At 37.4% G+C, this 19910-nt stretch overlaps 1 protein-coding gene across 1 annotated transcript in view; it reads right to left on the bottom strand.

The window, feature by feature from the left end:
• TRHDE (thyrotropin releasing hormone degrading enzyme) overlaps window positions 1–19910 on the bottom strand; it is a 207960-nt gene that overhangs the window by 84853 nt on the left and 103197 nt on the right. The window contains exon 7 of the mRNA XM_053977659.1: window positions 11044–11109. Coding sequence (XP_053833634.1) covers window positions 11044–11109 — 66 coding nt within the window. The remainder of the gene's footprint in view (window positions 1–11043; window positions 11110–19910) is intronic.

Here is a 19910-nt window from a genome sequence, read left to right on the forward strand (position 1 = left end):
TACAGTGAATTAGTTAACCTGCATTAGAAATTATGTGTGGACACTGTATTCAAAACTGAACTAAACTAAATTCAGAAGCTTCAAATAATAATAAAAACACTACCATAAATCAAAGAAAGGAAATAACATTTAACTCCAGTCTTTAAAGTGTCCACATGGGGCTACTATGAGGTTTAACTAATCCAATTCCCACTTTCTGCAGCTTTGAATGAACTTTTGTGTTACCTTGTTTAAAATGTCTACTACCAGGAACTTCTTAGCTAGCTTCTAGTTCAAACTCACAAATAGGTAAAAAGAAGTTTAAAGATAGCACAAAAGGTTTGCAACATACTTCAAAGCCATCATACAAAAATTCACTTCAGCTGTGTTTTGCCTTCACTTCGGGTTACTATTTCACTGAACACATAAAATCCTAGGGATAAAACTCGGTGGAATCCTATCACTGTACACCAGCTAAAATTCCAGCCCTTAATTTACAAAAGGTGCATTTAGACTTTTTTCAGGTACAACAGTGATGCAATGCCAGCAACTGGAAAATATCCAGTCAACATGTAATATCTACAATTAAATCATTATGTCTAAACAGCAAGCTATAGCTACTAATCAGAAAGAGTGAAACTGGAACCACACATGGAAATAAATCTTAATTTTCTCTGGAGCCAATGATGCTGAATGGGCCACATAATTATAGCATTTTACTTTGTCCTTTTTCCTTTGTAATTCATGATACTCCCATTGATGCTAACAATAATCAGATCAGCAGAACTGACATTTCTGGCATTATAAGGGCCAATGGGAGTTTTAGCATTGATTTTGTGGCAGAAAAATTAGGGCAATGTTGAGAGTATCTCATCCATGGTATCAGAAGTATAACACTCATTTAGAGGATCCAGACAGGACCTGTGCCCTGTTATATGCAGGCTGAGATACAGGAGAAACCAGTAAAAGAAAGCAGGCAAGAGCCATCATTAAGTCAATGGGATTGCTTTCTTTGCTCTACCCACTGCTTGTTGATAAGAAACCAGTACTGTAAATTAAAAATAAGCCAACTAAAATCAACATGACCCTTCATTTTCATTCCAACACAAAAAAAAAAAGAAGAAAAACTTCAAGTGCCTATAAGGAACTCAATTTTTCAATTAATAATCTTCTGTAGTACAACTCTGTGAACTCAGTGTGAATGAGGCATCTAAAACCAATTAAAAATCTGTATTCTGACAAATTTCCAGCTACTTTAAAATATAGCCTGCTTTGCTGAGACTCCTTGTTAAAATATCAGAAATATTAAATGGAGAGGTTTATTTCCCTTGTAAAATTCAACTTCACCTTTTAGCTATTAATATCAAGAGAAGGGCAGTTCCATTTTGAAACACAGTAGCAGCAGTTGCAATGTGGTGGCAAAGAAGTTTGCAGTGAAATCTAAAGGGAACAGTTAGAAGAATTGCAAAGTTAGTGCATGGCAGAGTCTGATGGTATCTGCTCTGCAGTGAGAAACTAGCTAGTATATGAAGCTAGGCTTTAAAGAAAAATGTATTTGATGTATTATTTGGTAGCGGTACTAAAATACTGAGCTAAGGACAAATCCTACAGAAATAAAGCACTCTCTGAAATTGAACTGCATATATTTGACTGAATTTGTACATTCATTTAATTCTGTCTTGTCTGGTTGTATAATACACTTTAACCTAAAACCACACATTACTCAAAAAATATATGCTTAGTGCACACACAAAAAAAAAAAAAAAGATGGAAAGTTTTCCAGAGATATTTAGATGGCACCTGCTCATTCCTCTGCATTAGCTTGAACTATGCCCAAGAATTGCTATCCAGGCAAAAAATCTCGGCAGTACTTTTCTGTAACAATGTTCTCTATATAAACACCAGACTTGGAAAGAAGTTACTGCTACTTATTATGAAAAGGTGTCCATAAAACCAATCAAGAAAACTTACTGCAAGCATGTCACCATGTCGAGATCATAAGGAGCTGCAACACTTGTACATTAACAGTGAATAATAGAGAAGCTATGAGCAAATGTTTCTCATTGTGCAAAACACTTTTATACAATTCAGTCCCTAGAGCTGCACCTTTTTTTTTTCCAAAATGAAGACACGTTAAAAATCATTAGCCCTTACATCCGGCAATATGTGTGTCAACATAGCTACAGTAACAGTACAGCTTTAAATGCATATGGGGAAAGGAAAAGGAAGAGGAAGGGGAAGAGCAAAAGGGAGGAGGAAGAGAAGAAAGAGATGATAAAGGAGAGGGGAAAGTTTTTACAACAGCATGTTTTGTCCAGCATGGATTCAGGATATTTTTTCCTGAATGTCCTCCACTAGACTGAAGATATATAATGTGTTAACTAGGAGTTCAATCCTGCAGTATTTGTTCTGAAAATATCCCCACTGACTTCTAAAGAGCTAATGGAAATTCTGATTGCATAAGAGCAGCAAAATGATGCACAAAATGTTTCCCTTCCAGTGCCCTGTAAAATCCACTGAGCTGCTTCATTGCAACAAAGGTAAGGTTGGCACTGAGCTGCTATCAGGAAAACAGTGTAATTCTATGCCAAAAGAAAGCATTTTTGTAAATAGCTGCTGAGCCTGCTGACATTATCTGGAAATTCATACCTATCACTCTTTCTCTTAATAATTCCTATAATAAAAATGAAGGAGAAAACAGTCATAACTGAATTTCACAGGCAACAAAAAAAAGCTCACTGAAGGCACACCAAGTGAGTAACTATGCAGTATCTGTAACATGACTGACTCTAACATTGCCATAAAGGGCAATTCTGTTCTGAGAAAACAAACTTGGTTTATACACAGTGTGTATACTAATTGTTTTTCTTTTTGTAAAAAGCTTTAGCAGCAGAGCAAAGTAACATTTTATCCTAGCTGAAGAACACTATGACTTCCTCCTAATGAAGGCAATACCATCTATAACCTTGCTCTGAACCCAGGCACTGGGGACACTGCTGGCTTTTGAGGTTCAGTAGCAGCTACCCTCACCACATTTTATGTTCCTTGCTGCGACCTCCAATGTGGGCAAAGTGTAACTGTTTGAACTGAAATCCTGTCTTCAAAGAGTCCATCTTAAGATTGAATTCTTGTCCAAAATTTTAGTCAACACCAGAAAGTACTGAAAAATATCACATTTTACTTTTTTTTGTCAGTGTGTCCTTTCCTCTGCTGTCCCCATGCACTGGAGCACAGCTCTAAAGGTCAGAAGGAAAACTATCTCGTTTCAGGAAAATGCTTTTTCCTAGCACTGATCACTTTTAGATGACCCAGCAGCAATAGAGACCCTCTCTCTCCCTGCAGGGACAGCTTAGAGCTGTTTAAGCTCAGAAGGACACTCAGGCCCTGAAGCAGAAAGCAAAGAGCCCGTTTCCCTTCTCCTTGGCAACTCCCAACAACTGTGGAAGAAAACTGTCTGATCCAAATGCTCCAGGAACACACAGCAGAGCAGAAAGATGGAAAGGAGTTTATATAACCAAACAGGAATGTTCTGCTAATGCACCATTTTAGGAAGAAGCTCCCTTTGCCGAGCACCAATGTTATATGGGGCAAAATCCACCAGCACACATGATGTGCAGCTGCTAAAATTATGGGTGCATTATGTTCAGCCTTGACAATGTTCTGCTTTCAAAAAGGTAATAGTTAAACTGCAGAACTGTAGATAAACCAAATACCCTCACTCTGTGGATCAGCTGTTGCACACCAGGACAGCACTGCGGTCTCATTTGTAGCAGAGGTGGACTCTGTGACTGAACCTGATGTGACATCTGTTCTGAATATTGGAAGTGGTTCAAAATGCTAAACATTTTAACAGAATATCTTCTTGGGTTTCAAAATAGATATCTGAATTTCATGGCTCTTTTTAATTTTACTCACATTCATCCAACTTCCCTTCAGATGTACAGGCACTCCATTCTCATTAATTTCTTTAAAGAAATATTAGTTGAATGATCAACATTTTCTGGAGGCCCACGTTGGTGTCTTCACAGGCTGAGCAACAGCCACACAGTTGACAATTATGCCAGTGGAAGCTGTGCTTTGAACACATAAAATCTTCTGATCCCTAAGTGCTAAGACACATGGGAGTTTTGCATACTTCACACCTACGTAAATTTTAACTTCAATTTCTCTGTGCCTAGATCTCCACCCTAGCATCAAGGCCTTTCTTCCCTTTGAGGTTTCTGTCCTCTGCATTAACTGTTGGTGATGCACTCTGATACCACGCTGGATGACATTTAAGAAAATTGAATGTAGCGATTACGAACTGGGCTACAAAGTAAATGAAAATTATACGAAACTATTGAACAGAAGAACAATTCAGTTAGCATGGTCCACCTTGTGAACTGAATCAGACATTGTCCTATATAGAAAACACTGGGTACTTGCATAATTAAAAAAAACTGGTAAAGGTGCACACACAGAAAAAAAAAAAAAAAGAATGGAAAAATAAAATTAACTTTAGCATTTCTCTTTTACATTTAAATTATGCAACTTCAAACACAATTTTCTTTTAAGCATTAGCATTTTGCTACACACAGTATACTCAAATACTCTTGGAGTTAGAGGAAGAATTTCCATTTTTGGAGTGATACCCAAGTCTGGCCCTTACTATGCTATAAGTCTTTAACATTTTCAAAGGAAAAAAATATTGTGACACGACAACTTATAGAAGTTTCTTATGCAAGAAACTGACCTACTGTCTTTTACTGACCTGTGTAAGTCAAGATGGAAAAAGCTATAAGAATTCAGTCCATAACCCTGAATTCCTTTAACAAATGTAAACTAAAATCCAGAGTGATGTCAATTAGAAGCAAAAGAAATGCTGAGGGTGCAAAAAAGGTGAAAGATGCTAACAATCTCGTATGATATGCACTGTAGAAAACAGTGATGTCAGCTCCTGTGAGATTTCCTATGATTTCTGAAGTCCTCCCTTTAACATGCTCAAGTTCTCCAGTTGACAATTCTTAGATAAAGGGATTGGTAGCAACTATCTTGGACAGTTAATTGCCAGAACATCCATGGTGATACTTCGATGTTCACCAACGTCATACACTCTTCTTTTCTAAAGCAGAGGAGGTGGGTGCAGAATCAGCTGAAAAGTACTTTACTCAACATCTAGTAACTGCACCAGCTGCAACAGCAGAAGTACTGTAGATATAAAGATGCTCCTCCTGGGTGGCAAAAGTTACATCCTTGGACTGAACAAAAGAAGGCTCCAGGTAGTTCCATGTTCGTTTTTGATCTGAAGGCAGCATGGCAGTTTACTGCTTCACTGACCTTGATCCTAAAATGCCTGATTTTTTGTTTGTCGTTGCAGATTTTTTATGTTTTTACAGAAAACTCTTGAAAAGAAGTCTCTCTCTAAAGATGTCTCATTAAAGATAGCAAACAACTAACTTTTATGAACTGGTAATAACAAGATAATAAATAGGTATTAAATGGGTACACTGTTTAATACACTATGTAAAAAATAGATAATCATATATTACCATGGAAATAGATTAAAATATTTCATGCATTACTATTTCATGCACATTGTTGGTGTCTAAAAAGCAGGAAAAAGCAGTGCGGATGAAAGTAAATTTAAATAGCCAGCAATATGACACTAGGAAATGACTGAAATCTGAACCTTGCTGAATTTAATAGCCTGAACACCACACTTCACCAGACAGCTCCTGTGAAAGGCTGACTAATTTGTTTCAATACAGTGGCCATTCTACAGCACCAAAAGAGGCAGTATCTATCCAAAGCACTGTATGAAAATTCTTCCAAATGTACAATGTAAAGCCCAAAAAGTAGTTAATTTATCACAGAAGTAGAGACTCCTACGGTAACTAATTCAAACTGCTGATGATGCACTAAATCAGAGTGAGTGATGAACACATACACAGCAGCAAGTGAAGTTCAAAAGGATACAGATCTATGTGATCAATGAGCTGTCACACAGCAAATGAAATGCAGTGTTGACAAACGTACAGTAATAGAGATGAGGCTCCAAAATAATCAAACCAAATGTAAGAAAATAAAGCAGTGCAGAAATATCTTATTACAACACTGGAGGTGCTTTTTAAAACACATCTACCAGACATTCAAACCACTGGTACTTCTCTCTCTATTTAATTCCAAAAAAACAAAAACCAAGCGCTGATTACTTGAAAGAGATGCATTGTCACAGCACAGTAAAATCTTAGCAAAAATGCAATCCAGTGACACCAGACATGTAAGAAACCATCTATTTCAAGCACAGAGTTGGAACAACAGCCTACAAAAGAAAATCTCACACAGACCTAGTATCGTATTGCACATTACCACCCTGAGTGATGACTGAATGGTAAGGCCAACCTCTATCAATCTGTGCAGTTCAGAAACATAATCAGAGCAACTGGTGCTGACCAAGCCTCTTCATATTCTAACCACCTTCTTACCTGTTTTATAGCTTTTTGACTGAAGAGCAACACCTTTTTGTAAGAAGAGTACTGGCATTCAGTGATGTGCACTTCTTGAATTTTCCTGGAGCATAAGAAACTGCACATCATGAAAGATGCCAGAACTTTTAAAAAGCCAGAAATCACCTGCTGTGAGAAGGAAGGATTTATTAGACATCTTCTACAAAAATAATAGCTGTAACTTTCTCATATGCAAGTGTTACCAGCTGTGGCTACTACTGTCATTATTCAATTATTCATTACAGCCAATAGAAATACATTCTCTTTTGCTTTTGTCTATGGAGCGCTACAGTGAGAATGTTCTGTCTGTAATGAAATCTCCTGTTTTAAATGCCATATGATTCAAGACATCATATCTTTGAAGGGCTTTTCAAAAATCCTATCTTCACTAGTCTCTTGGATGCAGCTTTATTGTGGAACTGCCACACTATAATCAAATGCCCTTTCAAGTATATTTACCATCATAGGAACAGGCCAGTTATTCTTGACAGATATGAATCTCTACAAAGACATCTACACTGTAAAAATGAGCACTTCTACCAGAATTTTACTTCCTTGCAGAGTCCTTAACAGAACAGTTTGCTGGACTGTTACAGATCACATGCACATTTGTACATTTCCTTCAGATCATATTTATTGGTAAAAAATATCCACCAAAGAGCCTCATTCTCCTCCATCAACTTTTCTCTTCTTTTTAATACAATTGATTGTTTTCTTTGACAAGTAAGGGATTTTTCACCCCCAGCCTGTCTCCACCTGCTCTTCAAAAAGTCCACATGCCAAGTGAGTAAGAAAAAACAAGCAATTAACAAATAAGGTAGCAATCCTATTTGCTTCTTGTTCTAAACCTTATTTTTTCCTCTCCTTAACCCAAAGTTAAGTTACACCTTATCTGTAGTAGTGTCTCCTATATTAAAGCTCTAATTCTTTACCTCTTAGTTAGACAATGAATCATGCCTTGATTTGGATGAAACCACAAACAATACAAACACAATTAAAGAACTACTCATTTTGGTTTATGCTACTTTAACAACACTTCAGAATTACTATTTTTTAACATCTGTTAAACACTTAAGGACATAGCTAATAGACTAAAAAAAAAATTGAAATAATATTGAAAATATAATAGAGTAGAGAGGTAATAATATAGAAGGTTCCTGCAGTGTCTGGAAGTTAACTTCTAGACACAGCTGGTGAGTAAGACAAGTAAAAAAGCTGCCCTGCAGGAGCCCTTGTTTGTGAACAAAGATTGGTGAGTGATGTGATGATGGGAGGATATCTTCAGCTCAGCAATTATGAAATGATAGAGTTTTCAATTATTGGAGAAGTTAGGAGAGGGGTCAGCAGAACTGCTACCATGGCCTGTTTATGACACTCATTGAGAGAGCCCCTTGGGCTTTTGCCTGAAGAGCAAAGGAGTCCAGGATCGCTGAACATATTTAAGAAATCCTAAAGGTGCTGGAGCTGACCATCCCCACGTGCTGAAAGACAAGCCCGTGAGGAAGATCACTAGCCTGGCTGCACAGAGAGCTTTGTCTGGAGCTCAGATTACAAAAAACAAGGTTATGACCTTTGGAAGAAAGGGCAAGCAACTCAGGAGGACTACAAGGGCATTGCGAGGTTATGCAAGCAGAAAACTTGAAGAGTCAAAGCCAAAGCAGAACTTTGTCTAGAAAGTGCTGTAAAACACATTAAAAATGTTTCTATAAATATATTAGCAACAGAAGGAGGGCTGAGAATCTCCATTCTTGGCTGAATATGGGGATTATCATGGTGACAAAGAATGAGGAAAAGGCTGAGGTACTTAATGCCTTCTTAGTCTCAGATTGATAGTAAGACCCATTGTTCTTTGGGTACCCAGCCCCCTCAGCTGGACCACAGAGACAGAGAGCAGAACTGAAGCACCAAACATCTGAGGGAAAATGGTCAGCAGTCTTCTACCCCACTTAGATACACAGAAGTCTATCAGAAGGGACAGGATCTATCCAAGGGTCCTGAGGGAGCTGGCAGCAGTGCTCACCAAGTCACTTCCCATCACTTACCAGTAGTTCTGGCTCACTGGGTAAGTCCTAGACAACGAGAGGTTAGCAATGTGACACCCATTTACAAGAAGGTTTGGAAGGATGATCTGAGGAATGACAGGCCTGTCAGCCTGACCTCAGTGCCAGGGAAGATCATGGAGCAGATTGTCTTGGGTGCCATCACACAGCAGATGTGAGACAACCAGGGCATCAGGCCCAGCCAGCATGCTGTAAGAAAGGTCCTGTTTGACCAACCTGACCCCCTTCTGTGACCTACTTTGTGGATGAGGGAAAGGCTGTGGATTTTGTCTACCTAAACTTAGTAAAGCTTTTGACACCATTTCCCACAGCATTCTCCTGGAAAAACTGGCTGTGGAGGTCTTTTAGAACTCAGTTACTCAGCAAGCCATTAGAATAACACAGGAGGAATGAACCACCAAGTGCATGTTCAGAATATCTTTTATTTGAAGAGATTTATAAACAGTAGTAATATTCAATTTTGCTATTCTTCAGAGAATATTAGAATTCGACGTTAAAACAGGATTCAAGGCAACATAATTCAAAAACCCAAGCGATGGTACCAAGCTAAAGAGCTAAAATGCCTAAACCAGTGCACGACAGAAAGGGTAAATTAGTCCTCCAGTTTCCCTCATCATTAGTAAAGCTATAGGCCCCCAAATGTACAGTGCAGGAAGAGTATTTTGTTAGATTTGCAAAATACAAAAAATTAAATGATTGACAGGTATTTCCAACTGTAAAATTTGTAGCTTATGAAAAACTATGAACTTTATGGGTTTTTTGTTCAGCTTGAAAACATACACATGGAAAATCTCTATCTGGATTTCAAACTGGTTTTAGTTAAAATCATCATCTTCCTACTGAACTGAGGCCAAGCCTTGTACTAGTCAGATTTTCACAGTTAGATTTTTCATAGACTTTCATTAGCAAACAGAATGGTTTCTATTTAGAGCCAACCCAGTGAAAAGCAGAAATAATAGGAAACCATTCAAATCAAAAACCAAAGCTCCATTACAACTTTATGGTAATTATGATTAATCCCTGCATAGGTATTCTTTGATCTAAGCTTTTTTCTGTCTATTTCAAGACAACTTGCACACAGTTATTTCTCAGGCAATGGTAGAAGAAAACAGAAAAACAGGGTTTAAGATGTACACACTAAAACTTTTCCTTTCTAAAACCCTGAGTGACAATAATCCACTGGGAAAAAGTGCTACTGAATTCCTCTATGAATGGATCTGTCTGGCTAGAATATGGAGTTTGCTGGACTAAGGACAGAAGTCTTACTGTCTTGAATGACATGATGGTTTTACCCTTAACATACACAAGATTTTATGAAGGAAACTTCTGATTTAAAGAGTTCTCATCTGAATGAGAAATTTATCAAACTGATCTGACCTGGTGTTACAACTAAGCAAATGATCAATCTGGTCCCATGAGTAAGTTATGCTACAAACCCTGATTGTACTGTAAATTCTCCAAAAAGCTGCATTTCCTCAGCAAGTTTCCTTTCATTGCCTTTGCATGGAAAATACCTCTCTGACATGACCAATGCATTCATTTAATTTTTGGTTTATATTTTATCTTCCAATTTATTTTGGTTAGAGGTAGAATTATTCTGTTAAAAAATGACCTGATCCTAGACATAGTTTATTTAAATTTCAAAATGAAAAGCTTACTAAGAACAGATAAGATTGATTACTCCTTCCAACTTAGCATAATTGTATTTCAGGTGAACATCAATTTACTTTAAAGGACACTTCTAAGTAGCAGACTGTATCATACATAATTCATCAATCACAGCTGTCTGTAATATGATTTACTAAAGCAGATTTCAATGGAATAGGGGGAATTGCATTGTTTTTTATGCTTTGGCATGTTTGTTTTTAAATAGTTTACGAAACACTCATTTGTGTTGAATTATTGCTGAAAGGAGTTCATCCTTGGTAATCAGCACGTTGAATTTCTTTCTCTTTCTATAGCAATGTTGCCTCTTTAAATTTCTTTTAAAAGACAGAGTGAGTTTTCAAAACATTGTTAAGGCAGAGAGCACTTCATGCTTATTAAAGGTAAAAATAAAGCTCAAGGATTTTGCTACAGAGGAAGGGATGGCAAAAGTATTTATCTGAAAAGCATTATTCATTTTAGGGCTGTTTATTTTCCAGCTGGCTTATATTGTTATTATTTGTTAGACCAGCAGTCAAACGCAGGTGAAGAGAAGTAGCTAGTTCCTCAGCTAGTCCTTCACATAGTTGTCACATGGATAAAGTGGCTTTTATGTGGCACACTATACAAAACTGTGTGCCAGTTGAAGTACAATCACTTCATGCATCAAGAAATACAGGTGAAACTGTATCTTCAATCAAATTCAGTTTCAGGGACATGGTGGTACCTCAGAAGGTCCTAAAGTAAAGAAACTGATGCAAATATACCAGAATATACCATAAATTGATGCAAATATAGTTTCAAAAGAAAAAGAGAGAGCAAAAGAAACTGCTAGAAATACACATCTACACAAAGATGGAAGTGCCTTTACTTACTTGTAAGCCCATTTGAAACACAGAGTGACCCATAAAGCTAGCCAACATTCGAATCAGAGCTGCACCCTATGGGAAATAATAGAGAAACAAAGTTACCAGTTTTGAATGCCAGTATAACACAACAAATACTCTCAGAAGCAGGCATTTCCATCCAACACTAATATGCCTGAAACATGTAACTTATACAATCTTTATTTGTGCTAGAATGAAAGAGAGAGAGAAGACAATGCAAATGCTTACTAGGAAAAGTGAGGAGGCAAAGTGATAGTAAGTGTTAATAAGTGATATGAAGTGTTAATACCCTGCCCCATATATTGAATAAGGCGCAGGTCAAACAACACACTCTCCCCACTGCTGAAGCACGCATGCATCAGTTCCATGGGTGACTGACCCCAACCCTTCTATGCACTCAATGGAAATGCCCAGTTTTAAATGAGAGCAAAGAAATAGTGTCAACTGCAAATTCTACCTCAGTGATTATTCATAATACTTTTATCTCCATTACACTATTGTACATCAGGATTCAGTGATACTACTTCCCTTTGTAACAGCCTTCGAGATCTGGTGACTAAAAGTAAATAATTTCCATTAGAATTTTATAAGATGTGGATATATATATTTGACTTATTAATAGTCAGGTTATTTTCCAGACTATCATGCAAAGAGGTATGTACTTGTATAGCACTCTTTCTCTACTTATAGAAGTTCTTAGCCTCTTCCCCTTCAGGTAAAGCATAGAGATCTAAAAGACAAGTGATTCTAAATCCCAGGACTTACTGCAAGAAACAGACAGATACTTGCAAGAGCAGCTTTTTTTAAGCATCCTTTTTGTATTTTCTCACACACTCTCAGAAACACTGTTGCTGTGTATTTTTTTCTTTTGCACAAGTGCTCTATTTCAAGCAGAAATAACTTTGCAGATCTGATGTGACCATTTAGCTATAATATCCCACTTTACAATATAATTTCAAGACAACCAGTCTTCCAATCCCAGTATTTAAATGTTATACTTAGTATTGATCACCATACAAGAGGAAGGACACTTGTGATTGCAAATCCATGAATTAAAGGCCTTAAGAAAACATGATGCTAGAACTCAACCACCTCATCTAGAGATGAAGGTCCAGGAATTAGGTTAACACTCGATCAAACACTAATAAAAAAAAAAAGCAACATTACATAGGTTCAAAAATTTACAGGTTCTAAAGCCAAAAGGACTTTTAAAACATTTATTCTGCATTAATTTAGTAATTTAGGCAAAAATCCCTACGGTTTCTCTTTCTGTTTTAGAAAATTCAAGATCAGAATAATGTTTCAGAGTACTATATAATGTGTCACAACTAATATTCACTCTCACAGTGAAACTAGGCACCTTTTTACTAATTGGAAGATATCTAGTTTCACTTGAATTTATCTAGCTTCAGCTTTCAAAACAAGATTTTATGTCTTTTTCTGATAAATTAAAGTTCAGGATAGTTTAACTGTTGTCCAATTTTTAGATCATTTTACATATGTTCCACTGATTTTTTTATACAGTGACTATTTTTAAGTACTGAATGGATCTGTAATAAACACTTGAAATAATGACAAAATCAAAACTATTTGTAAATTAGTAAATTGTAAGAAAACACAAGTCCTTCATATAGGCAGCAAAAACAAATATCATATAGGTTGCAGAGTAACTGAGCTGCTTTTAGGAAGTGAATAGTGAATAAACCAAAACATGATTTTCGCATTATTAACACCAGGCTATGTTATGGTGGTATATAATCTTACAGGAAGACAAATCATGTCTGGAACACATAGCAGAATCGGGAGTAACACCTTTCAAAACAGATTATTACCTGAGCAGACAATACCATAGGTCAGGAAACATTATTGCACTTAATACTACTAGAGAAACAGATTGAGTAAAGTTCTCAGAGACATTTAAGCAGATAAACAACAGATAAATCTGTTTAAGTAGATAAACAGAAGGTTTTTTTTTATATCTCATAAATAAGTAAATCCTACTTATTCTGTAAGTAACTTGGTCAGGGCAATCAGAAATATCTGTAGCAGAAACAAAAAACCCGTAAAACATATCAGTCAAAATCCTCAACAAGAAGACATTTTTCTATTCACCACACATCTCTTTTCCTACTCACTATTAAGTATTCCAGGATGCTCTGGTTTCTTTCTCACTGTTTACACTTCACATAGTAACAAAAGACATATATTTATATAAGCACCTTGACTCTACTGACTTCTGTAAAAAGTAAGCAAGCTAATAGTTCCATATAATCTTGCCCATAGAGTCTTTTTTTCTATCCAGAGACTAAGAACTATCATATACATGTAAAGAATTATAGAATTCCCCTCACAGGTAACATTTAGACACATGTTGGATAGACTATGGCTGGCCATTATTTAGCAAACAAAATAAAACAGCAAGCAAAGACTGAAGGGAGAGTCAAAGCACAAAGGCAGGACTATTCTCTCAAGATAGATATCTTTTCACAGCTACTTTAGAAGTACTTTCTACCAATTAATTACCTTCAGGAAACTCAGAAACCCTACTTACAGCTTGCAGAATAATAGGCTTGTCACAGTTCCGCCTTCTTCCCCACTCAGGGAAAGCAAATGCTTTCTTTACGTGTTTCAGGAAGGGAATGGATTCAAACAAGCAAGAGAACCTTAAGAAGGGGAAAAGTGTCTTCAAGACATGGGAGAAGAAACAGGAGCAAATGAAGCCCTTGGTGTGGAGGGAAAAGAAATGGGAGGAAACCATTCACTTCACCTTTCCTGAACTTTTGAGAGTAGGCAGAACAGAGAACAATGACATATTCATAAGAAGCACAGAAGCTCTTGACACGTTCACAGCTCTGGAAAGCAGAGCAGGATAAGGCAGCAAACACTGGCACGCTGACTAGGGAGGAAGCAAAACAGGCTTGCAGGCAGAAGGATAAAAAGCAAGAGGTATAGAGAGTAACTGGCATAAAGAACAGTGGCTTACTAAAAGGAGAAGCTTGGAAGGTGACCCTAAACAGAGGGTTGTGGGAGGTGCAGAAGGTATGTGCAGTATGTTCAGTTATAGGAAAAACAGAATACATAGCTTTTGGGGTCATCTGAATGGCCCAATGTGCTGACATTCCCATTGCCTATCTGCTTAGCAAGCAGCAAACCAGATGGAGTCCAGAGGACTTGTGTTGCCATACCTTCCAAAAGCTTCTTGACCTAGACCTAAACCTACAGAAAAATCCCAACAAATCTGTTCTGGTGCAGGAGATGCTCTTTGGAACCTATCAGCATCACTCTCTGAACACCCTGACATGCAAGGAGCCCTGCTCCCCACTTCACTCGCAGAGCCACTTCTGTTCCGCCAACCTTTGTCCAACAGAGGAACAACACAGGATGTCTTGAGAAGCGAACTTGCCTCTCCTGCTGGGCAGAATGACTGTTTATTGATAATTGAAGTGCTTTCCTCCAGGCAGTGGATGACTCAGTACCTTGTCAAGAGGTAAAGCACATTGCTTTTAAGAGGTCTAGTGGACAGCAATTCTTTCCTATTCAAAAAACATACCTAGTTCCTGTCAGTGTAAAATCTGACTAGCATTAAGCCACTGTACCCTATCTTAATTTGTCTACCCAAATACACTACTTATTCATCCAATGATTAATGGCACTACCTGGGGCTGGTGAAGCACTTCTCATTAGCAGATCTCACAAGTGCTCACTAAGATTAATGCCAATATTCTGCAATATTCTGTGGCGCACCCTAGTGAAATCACTTGCCAAAGATCATCCAGATCCCCATATAACCTATACGCTCCTTGTATAACCTATATGCTCCTCATATAATCTCTAATACAGTTGAAGCTTTCTCAGCCTCAGCATTGATATTCCACTGCTATTGGAAAGGAAAGTAGAGTATGTTGGCTACTTCATGGAAATTAGGTGCATACAGCTCTTTTTTGCAAAGTGATCTTGGGAAAAGGCTCATTCATGGACAGTTAGACAACACTGCCTGAAGGGATGGACGTTTATGCGCTTTCTTCCCCTGAAGAAACTTGTACACTCACAACATGGTAAAGATAATCCATAACAAAACTTAGGAGCAGAATTCCTTTGTATGCAAACTGAACACATCTTTGAAATCTACAAAATGCAGAGCCAAGCTAAGGTATTCAGTCTAATTCTCTCCATGCAGTCTAACTCTCTCCATGCCAATATAAAATAATGTGATTGCATCCTTGATCCCAGATTAGTTTTAACTAATTTGTAAGAACCCACTCCTACATCTTGATCCTCTTACATCATTAGAGATCACAACTACTGTAAGTCAATTTAATTTTATTACTTACTGAATATCTCAATTTTATTATACTTGAAATTCCTTAATTAATTGTTTCACTTGCAACTTGCATCTTGTAATTTTTTTTTAACACAAAAGATAGTACCAAATGGAACTTTATTTAACAGGAAACAAATTAAGTCTTATGTATGAACCCACAAAAACATGACTACTACTACTACTACACAGTACTGCAACAGAGCCACACAGGAAGTGATACACTTGATTCAATGCAGCATCTGTAGCACCTGTGACTATCATCACTTTAGTTGTTCAGACTTCCCTTACAGTCATTGGGCTTTATGAGTCACCTCTGGATGCACTTTATCTAATCTTAAAGAAAACCTCAGATCAGGGGAATTGTACTCTAAAAGCACCCATCTCTTGTAATTCACTCCAAAAGGAGGCTTGAGTGATTAGCTCATATATATACATCTGTGCCGTAGACATCTAAAGTGCAGTGAGATTAATTCAACTGCACTGTCCAAAAAGGCCATACAGAAATTGATTCTCCATTCTGGGGAAGCTCCTGAATTGTGGAGGCACAAAACTGGTGTGATCCTTTTGTATATATAGTCAAATAAAAAAAATCGTATCTCACTTTATTCTACACTCCATACTTTCACATAAGAAGACTAGCAAGGGTAGGTATTCAACAGAAGGCCCTGGAGATAGAGCAGAGTGCTTGCTAGCTGAAGGTAGATGCTCTATATTGAACAGAAAGCAAAGAAGAGTACTTGAAATAAAGAACTGGTGAAGCAGTTTCAGGGAAGGGAACAATATAAAAATCAGCAAACCAGCAGCAGGTTTATGCAGAAGCCAAGAGGCAGGAACAAGAAGCCATATGTGAAGAGATACAAATAAACTAGAAACTCCTTCAGCATTATTCTTTGAAGAACCAAAAATTATGTCATTATTCTAAAAAGTTCACTTGAGAGAAAAATGTCAGCAATACAAACAGAAACCGTGAACTACAACTGATTTACATTGTAAGGGCAAAGTAATAGATTTTTCTGTAAATGAATTAGAGTGGGGGAAGGAAAAGAGATCATAATAGGCTGACCTGGAAAACACACAGCTCTTCCATACTCTTTTCTACATTTTTTTTTATTTTTTTTCCTGCGTATTTTTCTTTTTAGTTGTGGTTTTGTGTGCTTCCTGTTTTTGTTTTAACCATAGGACTGAGATTCATCTGACTACAAATACCTACATTGTGGCTAAGTGATGCTTACGTAGTTATACACAGCTGAGGCAGATGCCTGGACCTTCTTTAAAGGCAAAGGAGAGAGAAACAAGCACTTCAGTTCATCCTGATTCATCCAAAGTTATGCATCTAAAATAGGATAAATGAATTTCACCCTAAAGATGCCTGTTTATCTTCACTGATGATACAGGGAGATGGAGAACTACTCAGTTGCAGGTGTCTACATGGTGACCATCTCAAGTGAGATGACATCAATCTCTCTGAAGATATTTTACCCTGTAAATTACAAAACAATATTAAAAACTATGAAAAAGTCAACAGTGGGAAAACACCTCCTCGAGTTTGCAAAGGCCAATACAGCATCTTGCAGGCTAACCAATCAATTTATCTCATGTAACATCAATCACAGTAATTACACAGACCTCAATTTATCTCTTCTTCACTGAATGTACACCTTGCCACCCTTCTTTAGGAATTAAAGTGGTTTGATTTAGTTCATAAAAATACTTTTGTGACACAAAAGCTAAAATCAGGAACGATCCTGGTAAGAAAAACACCTCCATAGTATCCAAGGTGTAAAGAGGGAGTGAGATGCTGAGGAAGGGAACACTGGACTACCAGAAAAAATTACCTAACTGAGGTTCTAAAACAGAAATTTAATACATCCATTTTCCACAAAATCTCCACCTATCCATTTTGCTTCTTCTGCTCATTAAATAAACAAAACCAAAACCAACACTAAATACGGGTGATTTATTAACTTTCTTCTATTGTGCTGTAGTCTGTGGCAGTTCAAAATCAGTCTTGATTAATATGTAATAACACATAAACTGTCTTCCAAATTCAGTGGGACACAAACAGAAGGCCTACAGTTATTTTTCTGTGTGCTGATAAACCTGCAATTCAGGATTAAGGTCACCTTCTCTCTAGCTAAGAGAAATGTGAATTACTCTATCCTCTGCCTCAATTACACTAAATTTTATTCATATTGTTAGAGCTATTGTTATCTATTGTTATCTATATTATTGTTAATAGTAAGTTCTTATAATCAGCTTCCTTTTCACTGATTAAAACAAGACTCAGACCACACACAGGCTCACACAAAGGCATCATTCTTTCATAAAGACCTCCTGATTTAAGATGAGAATCAATATACAAAATTTCATGGCTACTAGTATATACCTGATGTATACTAGTATGGGTGGTTTTTAATTAATCAGCTACTGTACACACACATTAAGTAGTTCTCTCCTTAAATTATTTACCCTGAGCTATAGGCGGCGTGCCTTGTCAAAAACTTTTTTAAAATCCATTCTCACTCTCCCCTCAAGAACTCCAGCTAGATAGTAAGAATGAATTCCCCTTTGCAGCAGTGATAACCATCCATATTAATCCATGTGCTGACTTATCGTACTCTTTATACCCTATAGAGTTCCCATCTCACTGGAGAAGGAAGACAAACTCACCAGCCTTTAGCTCTCAAGCAATTCTCTGGCATAGCAATTATTTGTTAGGATGGTCTACATCCCACTGCCAGAAGTTCTGCAGCTCCGTATCTGGTTACCCTTAGCAGAAGCAAGTGGATGCCACTCAGATCTGCAAACTTTCTAACAGCTAACAGTTCTTTTAGGTAATGTTTCCCGCACACCTACCTCAAATTGATGGTTTCTGCAACCTATTACAAAGAATAAACTGAGCATGGGAATTAACCCATTCTTCAGCAGGAACATCCAATGCAAAAAATTCATTGCACTCCTCTGGGAGATCCTTAAATGTCGGAACCCAAGGTGTCCCTCAGACACTCTTGGATGTTCTGGGCCCAGGGCAGAAGCCTCTGAGACCCTGGCAGGCGGCCAGGGACCCCTGTGGTCTTGAGCTTGACCCATGGAACAATTTACCAACCTTGCAGGAAGAACAAGAAATCACAAAAGTTTAGATATTATAATAGAAGTAGTCACAAGGTGAAAGGTAGGATTTTTGAGTGCTGTACAGGGGGGTTTTAGGCCTTGTACAGGGGGGTCTGAGGTTTGTACATGGGGGTCAGAGGTTCTAAGATGGAGGGATTTGGGCGTGCCCTGTCCTCCTTCTTTCTTCTTCCTATTCTCCATGTTCTTGGTGGTGTTGGCACTCACAGATTGGTTTAGAGTAGAAAGTCACTGTTCAACATAGGTAGTAAGCATTGGGAAAAAACTATAAACACCTAATACGTAATGTGTGATATAAAAGATGGCACCCTCCCTTCGGGGAGGAGAGACGGGGACAGCCAGAGACGGGGACAGACAGAGTCAGGGACAATGTCAGGGAGTCTGTGTGCCTTGAGATAACATGCAATAAACTGCCTTGAGACCAGACGACTGAAGACTACTGAGTCTTTCTTTGAAGGCACGGGTTGGAGGAGAGACTTTACCACCATCTGGAGTCACCCCAATCCGGGGAAGGCTCCGTCACTTAAAAATCCCAGTCCCCATTTTATACTTTGACCATGATTTGGTCCCTCACTACATAAGTCAGAGCCATACCTGTTGCATACAGTCAAATCAGGCCTACTCTACTAGCTCATCAGAATCACCTCAGAACACAGAAGAACTTCCTATTTTTGGCTTATGTGTTTTAAGTACTGGTTGAAACGTATCATTTCTTCATGAAACATACAAAGAAGGATATTCTTTTAGAACTGCGAATGTAATAAAAACAGCATACAGGTTGTGTTTTTTTCTTTTAAATGTTGAACATATTTTTACAGTTCTCTGTCAAATAGAAGCCTAAGGATATCCACAATTAAATGGGCTTCTAAATGGGTGAGTATCATTTCATTTCAGCTTCAATTTCTTGAATTCATATATTACTCTTTAGTTCTCAAAAACTTGGGTAATTTTGTGAGTCTAAGTTCATTTCAAATATTAGAAGAGCATGTTACCAAGCATTTATACGAAGAATGCACATTTGCACTTTAATTTTGTAATGTGAACACTAGCCAACAAGTAATATCCAAGTCACATTTTTCAAAACAATCATTCTTTGTTGGTACTAAGCAACCACAGCTGGATACCCCATGAAATTTAGCTTATTGGGAAAAAACACAGCATGAATTAAAGCAAAAGAATAATGTACATCAAACACGTAGCAAAAAATGTGACATTTAAAAAAAGAATTACATAAAATTTTTAAAACCCCCCAAAATTAAATATGCTGCATCTTGGAGATATTTAACAGAAAATAAGTATGTTTTGATGAAGTCACATCTGCAGAATTTGCTCAGATGTAGACAGAGGTATACATATGTAAATGAATTACTTAAAAACTTGGTTAACTGGTGGAAGTAGTGTAACA

The sequence above is a fragment of the Vidua macroura genome, chromosome 5 (assembly GCF_024509145.1).
Source record: "Vidua macroura isolate BioBank_ID:100142 chromosome 5, ASM2450914v1, whole genome shotgun sequence".
In the NCBI taxonomy this organism is placed as follows: Eukaryota; Metazoa; Chordata; class Aves; order Passeriformes; family Viduidae; genus Vidua; species Vidua macroura.